This window comes from Parasteatoda tepidariorum, chromosome 8 (genome assembly GCF_982258835.1).
Source record: "Parasteatoda tepidariorum strain Cologne lab strain chromosome 8, Ptep-v5.0, whole genome shotgun sequence".
In the NCBI taxonomy this organism is placed as follows: domain Eukaryota; kingdom Metazoa; phylum Arthropoda; class Arachnida; order Araneae; family Theridiidae; genus Parasteatoda; species Parasteatoda tepidariorum.
The window spans coordinates 25,305,549-25,316,218 of NC_141762.1; the positions used below are offsets into that span (position 1 = coordinate 25,305,549).

The 10,670-nt window shown below is 33.2% G+C and overlaps 1 protein-coding gene across 1 annotated transcript; it reads right to left on the reverse strand.

The window, feature by feature from the left end:
- Window positions 1-4,283: 4,283 nt before the first annotated feature.
- On the reverse strand, window positions 4,284-6,021 carry LOC147805948 (uncharacterized). The gene is made up of 2 exons (XM_087149498.1): window positions 4,893-6,021; window positions 4,284-4,816 (listed from the first exon to the last, which is right to left on the reverse strand). Exons 1-2 carry the CDS (start codon window positions 6,019-6,021, stop codon window positions 4,284-4,286), a joined length of 1,662 nt encoding a protein of 553 aa, XP_087005624.1.
- Between the last annotated feature and the right edge of the window lie 4,649 nt (window positions 6,022-10,670).

A 10,670-nucleotide genomic window follows, 5' to 3' on the forward strand; every position in this document is an offset into this window, starting at 1 on the left:
TCTAAAATTTAGCAGATACCCTGTACTAAGCAATTTTAATACTGATACTGTGGAAATAAGCGTCTACCGCCCCCTTGAACGAAATATGTACAGAAGAAAACTACTTGATAGAGGTAAATTTTGACCATCAGGTTGGCCGCGAGCAATATCATCAACTTGAAGAAAGAAAAAAATCAAACCAAGTGATGCTAAATAAAGCTAATCTCTATTCTGATGAGATGAATAACAGAAAAGATGTTTTTCGTAATATAATAGCATAAAGCCACTGGGAAAGGTAACAAATGATAATGAATGAAAAATTAATTTATTTTAGTATTATTAATTGAAGAGCCTAGTGGAAAAACCAGGTAAGTTACATTTTCAGATGGGCCGGGTTAAAAAAAGAAGAAAAAAAAGTAATCTTTGAACTATTTTATTACCAATTTATTAGAAGACGAGACTAGTAATATTTCTTTGTCTTATTTTGTTTACCACTGCCTAATTTAAAAATAAAAAATTTTGCAAGCATACTAAATACTCACGTGGATAGATTATGTTAAGATTAAAAAGAAAGCAAAAACAATTCTGTTACATTAAATCTGCCCACATTAATGCAACCACTTTATTTTCACTGATTCATAAATACCCCTGAAAGTGTCATTTACCTGGTTCTTCCACTAAGCACTTTAATTCGGAATGTGCTTTTCAGTTTTGTGCACGATTTCGTAGTATTGTTTAGTACAATTTAATCAGTGCCGGATTACCCATTAGGCAATGGCCTGGGGCCCCCAATGATTAGGGACCCCCTTAAAATGGTTTTTTTGAAAATTTTAAAAAATTAAGAAAAATAATGATTTTTAAAAAAAAAAAAAATTTATATATGTTAATAAAATGCGATATTTTTTTTAAAAATAATGTTAATCATATTTATTTATTACTTATTAAAATTTAATTTATTATTATTTATTTTAATTTTAAATATGCTTTCTTAAATGAAAAGATATATAAATACTTTTATATTTGAATAAATAAAAAAATATACGAGAACGTATTAATTATAAATACTTAACGTATAAATAACTATTCAGTACTACTTTTATTATTATAACAACAAAAAGAATCTAAATAAATACTCAAAATACCCGAGTTTATGGGTCACGTATGAGAAATATAAATATACTAGAGGACCCGACAGACGATGTCCTGTACACACGTCATTAATTGGAAAATTTCAAATTCTTTTGAATAAGCTGTAACAACTGGATCGTTTTGATGCAAATTTTTATTAAAAAGTTATCATATTAATGTCATTTTATATATCTAATCACAATTCGACCAATCGATAGCGTGTGAGTATGTGTATACTATCAGTGAAGTTAAATGTAGAGGTTGTTTTAAATCAAAACTTAAACTTATTTTAATTAAAGGTAAAAAAAAGAAAACTTAAACTATTTTATAACAGTTATATTTTTTCAATTAAAAAAAACTTTAGTTATCGTAATGCCATTAGATGTACAATATTTTTGGTTAATCCTTCAGGAGCAAACACAAACAAATTCCAGGGTTTTCCAACTCTGGAACACGCAACATATAATTGACCGTGAGAAAAGCACGGGTTTTCTAAATCTAAGCCACAAATTGTCATTGTTTGACCTTGTGACTTATTAATAGTCATAGCAAAAGCTAAGCGGATAGGAAATTGCAAACGTTTGAATTGTATAGGCGAATCTGAAGGAATCATTGGGATCCGCGGTAGAAGTACAACTTCACCTTGAAATTTTCCACTTAAAATAGTGGCTTCCGAAATGTTACCCATGATTTTTTTTATGACCAGTCGCGTGCCATTACACAATTTCGGAGCATTCAAATTTCTAAGCAAAATTATAGGTGAACCAATCTTCAATCGCAAATTATGGGGTGCCATTCCAGGTAAATCCAGTGAATTTAAAAACTCGGCAGGATAGTTGACAACTTCATCAGGATCAACAACAGTGTCAATCGATTTGAATGTAATTTCACTACCAGGCAATGATTGTTGTACTTTAAAATTGATTGCGTCAACATCTAAATTTTTTCCGGCTAAAATAGCTCGCTCACGTAGCCATGCATGATTAGTATAATTATGTGGCAAATCTGGAAAGATACTTTTTATTAACTCCTCTTTGGTAGGCACCATGTTGCAAAAATTCTGTGGGAGTCGAATATATTGTGTATCTTCATACAATTGAATTTTACCATTGCCAATGTCTAACAGTTGTTCGGAGAATCTTGACGCTAATGGATCATTTTGAAGTTGAACACGCATATTAAGAGTAAGGCATAATTTACTGACACTTCGCCACAGATAAGATTCTTTCAAACATGCGTTCATTTCGTCCGCATATGTCGCACGTGGAATGACGGGTAATATTTGTCTGAAATCACCTGACAGCAGCAGTAGAGCACCACCAAAAAGCCGAGTATTATCTTTGATATCTTTTAGGGACCTGTCGAGAGCTTCAAGCGAATGCTTGTGGGCCATTGTACATTCATCCCAGATAATAATTTTACATTTTCTCAAAACTTGCCTGCGTGAGTGCTTCTTTATGTTACCCATTGCTTCGGGATTGGTATGAATATTCAAAGGTAATTTAAGTGCTGAATGCGCTGTCCGTCCATCATCAAGTAAGGTTGCTGCAATGCCTGATGAAGCAATTGCCAATGCAATATGATTTTGAGATCGAATGCGTGCAAGTGTCAGTGAGATGAGGAATGTTCTACCAGTGCCACCTGGTGCGTCCAGAAAAAAAAATCCACCTTGTTGTGCTTGTATTGACACGTTAATTTGATCATATATATTTCGTTGCTCAGCAGTAAGCAATCGTTCATTGTTAGCAACAAAAGTAGCCAGAGAAGTCATATCGAACTGGTGTTCACGTTGAACGTCGCTGTTGATGATATCTGCCGCTTGGCGGATTGGCGCTGGCATGCCAAAATTTATGAGCGGCATGTTCGAAATAAGAATACAAATATCCTCAATCATTATTAATGCCTCGTTATATATTTCTGCGGAGAATTCCATACTGAGATTTTGATTAGTAATTCTAATCCGATGCAAAATATCCTCACTCATTGAGTCTTTATATTTATTCCACAGAGCAGATGCTTCAGACGGAAAACACGTTGTCAATATTATTGAAAATAATTGACGAATTTGCTGTGGAGATGAGCTCAGTGCTGTATCTGCAAGTGTGAGGTCCCAATGGTTATCATCCTCCAATAAATGTAACTAACGACACGCATCAAAGAAAGTGCCGTATAAAGTACCGCTGACTTTTCGCAAGTATTGGAAGGATGTCGGTCCAGGAACGTTAACCAATAACAAACGCAGAAAAAAGCATTCGCGTTGCTTAGGATGAACTGTATATAATCGTCCTAAAGTATTTGTCATAACTATGTCGGCAAATCCTGGGACTGGAGTGCCTCGTTTCCGTGGTTCACAACTTTTTGATTGTTTATTCCATGTAAAAAATTTAGGAACATCAGTATACATTAATGTCTTTGCAAATTCACCAACAATATCTTGTCGATTACAAAGGTTGAAAAATTCAGTAAGAGTTGCTTTTGGAGCTGTTAAAGCTTATTGTAGTGCATTCTGTTCTGTGAAATAAACACGCTGTCCATTTTCAAGATGCACAGCCAAATGTACAACAGCAGGATCCCTTTCATGTATAGGAAATGTAAAAATTCGCCAAATAGCTTCATTACTAATGTATCGTCCCATTTGATAATGTGTTATTTCGTCATTCTTATTTACATTTTGAACAGCAAATAAAGCTTTATCACTGCCCTTATGAACGTACTTACAAATGTACTTGATAGACTTCACCGAACTGCATAACTCAACGTTTATGTGTGTTCTTTATAGGTTTTGCACAGCAATGGTGAGTATGGAACCACCCAGCGATTATCGATGTCAACTCTTACACCGTTTGATAGACGCAATTCATATGATTGACCGCCATTGTCTACATCTCTACGACGATAAGATGGATAACCATCGATATTGGTGATAGTGTCAGTTTGACATGGTTTAGGAAAACGTTTCGTACATTTTCCATTATCCATACATGGTGACGTCATGTTGAGAGAACCACATGGATCATATTAGTAGTCATAATGTCAAACAATTCTTGATCAACTTTCCGATTTGGAATTTCCGCTGAAATAATTTTGTCAATTTCTTCTGGGCGTACTTTGTCCACCAAGTAATCAAAATATGCGTATGAGGTAACCCTCGTTTTTGCCATTCAACAGAATTAATGTCAACATTGTGTTTCACCAAATACCGAGTGATGTGTAATCAATTTCATCAGTGATTTCAATTTTTGTTTGAACACACGTGCAATGATATCATGGCGATGCATCGATGTTTGACCTGATATCAGCAAATTTTTAATTTCATCCCAGTTTGGATTACACGTAAATGTGATAAAAAGATCTGGTCGGCCGTATGCGCGTACGTAAGTCATGGCGTCTTGAATATATTCTTGCATATGACGCGGACTACCAACGTATGATGATGGAAGAATATATGCGGTACCGATGTTGTTGATATCATTCGTTGCATCTACATTACCGATTATGGCGTCACGCAAATGAATGTACTCTTCAGAACGAAGTTTCGCTTGATTAAATTTTATATAACGCAATCTCTCACTTTCGATTTTTACATACATATCAACAATGTACTGATGAAATAGCTGTCTGCATCGGAGAATGTTATCTTCATTTTCACGAATCATCAACCGGTATGCGTAGAAGTTCATCGCACTAACTTTCTTGATTAGTTCTTCACCTGTAAATAAAACTATTTATAAGATAAACAGAAATAATTGGTTAAAAAAAATTATAAAATAATCTATAAGTTGTGCCTGTTGTTGGATTCCTTTGTTTAATATTTAAATGATATCCATCTTCTCCTTCCCAAAATATCAACGGATATTGCAGTGCGTCGTAAGAACGATGATTGTCTTGACTTATTTGTATTGTATTATCTCTGCGTTGTATGCGAATATCTCGACGTTCACATGGGTTACCAGCCATAACAACTGCAACTTCATTAACAGTTGGAACATTATATGTGCCTGCGTGCTCTCCATAGGGCACTTTGTCTGCTTTAATAACAATGGCGTAGTTGTCGTTTTGCAGTCTGCTGGAAAGAGTCTTGAACAATCGTATCAATTGGTTATGATTTTGCAAGAACGTTTCCAAATTGTCGACAATTTCTCGTTCCTCCATCTGCTCTATATGGTTGTATACGCATCGTGTATGAGTTTGTTGCCACTCATCGCCCATAAAGTAAATTTGTAAGAATTTTGGATCGACATTAGGCATTGGAAGCAATGAACCAATTTGGTGGTACACTTGACCTTGAATCTTAAATGCAGATTCAAAATTACGACCATCCTCATTATGAACAATTTTTGTTGCTCCAAATGATGTCATTTGAAAGCAAGAATTGAATTTACGAATTTTCCGCAAAAACAATTTCGATTGAGATGCGGTTCCAGCTGATAATGTTTTTAAAGGTTCCGGTGGTGGATTTAACGGTGGAAGTGAAATTTTTCCAGATGCGCAACATAAACCAGGCGAATCACCTTTGTACTTTAAAGCATGACAATATTGACACTCGTTGTCCATGCTACCGATTAAGATTAGTGCATGTGACGAATAGTCTATTTCAGGGTCATATTCAAATGCAAGACGATTAAGTGATGCTCGTATCAATGCTCGATTATCTTGCATTCGCCGTTGGTCACGTTCTCTGTTTTCGTTGATCGCTCGTTGGCGTGTCTCTCGTTGTCTTAATGCATTTGCACAAAGACGTTGATTGCGTTGCTCTGAATTTTCATTTTCACGTGAAGATGCAACTTGATTTCTTAAATTCACATTATCCGTCAAGTGTTCTTCAACTGTTCTATTCAATCGATGATCATGGACTAATTGAGCGTTTCGAGTACGTCGACCAATATTTCTTGCTCTTCCACGAAGACGTGGCATTTCTTTGTAAAACAAATTACTGTAAAATAGTACATAAAAAATATGAGTAATTTATTGAAAATGATATTTTAATTAACTAACAGGACTAAAAAGATTTATTGTACCAAATTTTAGATAAAAAATTTGTAATTTTATTTTTTTGCTTTTTTTTATTTACTGTTTCAAATAAGAAATTTTAAATAAAAACAATTGAAAAAGTTTTATATGAAATCAATTAGCTTCACAAATAAATTTATAGGTTACAGTGGTTGTTAACCAACGCACGTATAAATTCAATCTAAAATTATAAAAAATACTCACTTCAATTCCGCACTGAATTTACAAAATGTGTAGTTTTTTACATTTTTAAAATGCACACTTCAAAATTCTACAAACATAATAATAACACGAAATTACAAATTCTATTCAACGACTCTTTTTCCTGCTCCCTATTAAATTATATATCTATCAAAACAAACTAAAAAAATATTTATAGAAAAACAAAAGTTTTATGACTTTTATTATTTTTATGCTAGTGAGAACCAAAACAATATGGAAATGAATGAGGGAAAACTGGATCCTACCACGTGATTTCCCGGCCAATAAAAATGTAGCGTTAAACATTTAAAGCTTTCTTGTTGGAAGTCGCATAAGAAGTAGAATTTTTTCCCACTCAATAAAAAATTAATTAAAAAAACATTGTGAATCTAAACCATTCTCGAATCCTTCTGAAGGTACACAGAAAATTTCATTTAAATCAGTCCAGCCGTTTAGGAGGAGTTCAGTGACATACACACGAACAGACGAAATATATATATAAAGATACGTATTATTAACAAGAAGTGGTTAGTTGAGTGCCATATCGTATCAACAAATATCAGCCGCGTTAACGCAAAAATGTCATCGAAAAAAGAGTTTTTGGAACAGCAAAGCCCCTTATTCCCTGTTACCTACTCTGTTGTTACATAACCCTGTACTTCAATGAATCAATAAAATAAAAAAGAAAATCCCTTTATTTAAATAAAATACTGTCCTTTCTATCAAAATTATTCCTTGCATCAATTTGTGCTGGTTAAAGATTTAATTGAAGAGCTGCAGCAAGGGAAGATCTCTTTTTTTCGATTCAAAGTTTAGAAACTGGATTATTTAACACCGAAGGCATCGAAATTATACTGTTTTGATCCATTAGCCTATAACATTTGCATAATGTTACAGGATAATCGTGTGTAAGATGCAACCCATGTAGATCTTAGTGTCTTAAAAAGCCCGTATGATTTTATTTCTCTTATCACTTATATAGTTGGCAAAACCGCAATTACGGGATCAGTAAGAGGCGTAACCAATCATGCATAAATATCCATAAAATGGATTGGTCAAGGGAATCTTGCTTTTATCGATAATAAATAGTTATAGTTCAGCAAAAAGTGGTATCTCCTTGTACTCGTAATTACATTTTTGCAAGTTCAAGCTAAAATTGTATTCAATTAGTTAATAAAGAATTGCCTATATAAGGTTTATTTAGTCACTCATGCCGTTATCCTTTGTTTCAATTTAGGTCTGGTTAAGTTTCAGAATAGCATAAAAAGCTGTATTTTTTTTATTTATATTTTTTTTCTTTAGAAATGCTAAAAACTGGCTGAAGAACCGCGATGGCTCAAGGGAGAGAGCATTCGCCTTCCAATGAGGTGAACCGGGGTTCGATCCCAGCGATGGCTGGTCGATACGAATTCCGCATCCGGCTTGCATCGACCACAATGCTGACGTGAAATATCCTCAGTGGTAGATGAAGACGGATCATGGGTTAGAGTCCCCTTGCCGTCAGGCTAACCGTAGGAGGTTATCGTTGTCTTGCTCTCCATGTAACGCAAATGCGGGTTAGTTCCATCAAAAAGTCCTCATCGAAGGCAAATTTCTACCAATACTTGATCCAGGAGTTGCCTTGTCTTCTGGTTTGGGTTCAAAATTACAATGCTACGTAGTTGAACATTAGTAGTCGTAAATCCAAAAAATTGAGTCGGCTGTTCAACGACGGTTATAAAATAAAATAAAATACTGGCCTAAAATAAGAAATTTAAAAATATATGTTTTTCAAATTGAATGAAAAAGAAAAATATTTCCGGAAGAACAGTGATTTTTATTATAACTCTAAATAACAGGGAAAGATGACTTTTTTTTTTTTTTTTTTTTTTTTTTTTTTTTTTTTACAAAAAATTTGGAAAATTCCTATATCAAACCTAAATAACCAGCCCTAGAAAGTCAATAACAGTAATCAGTTATTGAGATTCGATTTAAATAATTTTAATATCTGTTATAATTATTTTATAAAATTCCACCTTTTTTGTGAAACTTTTCCATTCTCATTCTATTATTAGTTTTTGCTCACAAAACCTAATATTTGATTACTTAATATTGCGGTAATTCAATATTGCATTAGTGAATTTTCAATGAATATTTGCTATAATCATGAATCATTTGAAAAACAATTTTCTTTCGTTGCATCTAATCTATAGGCTGAAATGCAACGATTATTGTTGAGCTAATCACAGCTTAAAAGTCAAAATAATTAAAAATATCCGTATAAAATTTAAATATGGTGATTAAATCTGTATTAAAAATATCAATATAATATTGTCTATCATTCCTCGGATTATGTATTCTAACAATACGGTATATTAAAACGTTTAAAATTTTATAATTAAAAATTTGCTTTTCTCTCAGAGTTGTGGTTTTTGGTGTACTCCTAAAACAGCGAAAATTTCGCTTCAACATTCTGATTTGGAAACTAAACACTATTTTTCATTGAAAATTTTCAACTCTCACGGAAAATACGGTTTTTTAAAATTTCTGAACAGTGTTATTCAAGAGGGTCAAAAGTTTCGTTGAAAAAAATATCTCTAAAGTTTCGTTTTAAGGCTTTTTATTTGGAATTATAAAAAAAAAAAGAATTATCTTGGAATCCGTTAACATTTTTTTATTCTTTGTTTTAATTTTTCGACAAGATACTACGTTGCCATCCGTAAGCGTAGCGTGAAAGAAAAAATTTGCGGGGTAACACGCTTTTTGTTTCTTTCCTTATTTCAATTTTTGTAAGTTATTTTTTAGAATATATATATTAAAACTCTAAGAGAAATACACAGAGAAGATTTTATAAATGTCTTTAATTTTAAGAATCATTCTCAGTATTTAACAGAGCGAATAACTGTTATATTTATAATAATTTAAAATTTTCCTGGTCACATGACGCATTCTGTTATGTATTCAGGGCATATTGTCAAACCATGAACAGTCTGAATTTTGAAATTTTATTCAAAGGAAATGGCAAAATTTCTCATTAAAGCCACTTCCGGCCAAGGTTAAGATTGATGTACGCAATCTTATTTAAAGGGATTGCAATGTAAAAATTTGATTTTTCTCGGTTTCTAAGTTCATTTTTAAACAAATAACCACTTCGCAAAGATTTTCTAAGTTCATTTTTAAACATATAACCACTTCGCGAAGATTTCATGTACGTAACTTCCGACATTTTTGAAAATAACTCAATAAAATGATGGAGATGGAAATGAGAGTACTGTTGACGTTGGTATAGGTAAACGAGTGTATAGTTAATCCATAGTAAGGAGGAAATCTTTTTTCCCTTTCAAGTTGTTTTCTTGGAGATAAGGATTCTTTCCTCTATATGAAATTCCTCTATCCCTCAAAAACTAACTCTCGGAGAACACCTGTTCCCCACAGGTGCACATTGTTAATTATCTTTTGGGTTAAAAATCGCTTTGGTGAAAAGTGGGAGATGTGAGGAAGTTGAGTTGAAATATGAGAACTCTTGCTTTTCGGAAAGCTGATAAATTTTGTTTGAAAATGAAATAGGAACTAAATCCTGCTTGTAGCGGTCAGGAAATGATTCAAATTAGTATTGTCATCTAGCACAAAGTTCCAGTCCAGTTTGCAACACTCTTAACTTGTCAGAAAAATGTCGCATTTTTGATTGACGATAAACACTGTTTGGAGAAGATTCAACTTAGAAATTGATTTGAACCTGTATTGGTATTAGACACAGTGCTTCTGATGGGCTTTGACAATTCCAGCGAGTCGAATAGTGGTTTTGAATTCTGATGGATAGTAGAAAAAATGCCAATAAATTCTGCTTGCAAAAGACAAGAAATTATTGATACTTGCATTATCATCACGCGTAAAGCTCCAATAGAGATTTCGACGCTCCAGCTACTTGGAATTTTGATTCACAAAACTTCTTATTCTGACCATTTTCCGGAACATTTAGATTTTTATATTTAAAATGATTAACTTATGCTCTTCTATTTCATTCTTGGAGAGTTATAAGATTCATGTAGGCAGATTTTAACCATCAAGACATGTAAATTCATGTAGTAAGTAGTAAGTATGGATCAGAAGGTGAATTAACTTATCAATAAACACGAATTCACGTAATAAACAAACTTAACAAGTTTTATTATTAAATATAACAGATCTGTAAAAAATGGCAAGAAAAAGAACGATAATTGTTTTTCTTTATAAAAAGCAAGCGCGTGGCTAGATAATGATTGCACGCGACAACTGGTAAACGGTTTCAGCGCAGTGTAAGTATTTAACGATAGGTGACGGTCGCCACACCATCTCCCCTTCTGGAAAAAAAATAATTAAAGTTCAAATTCCTC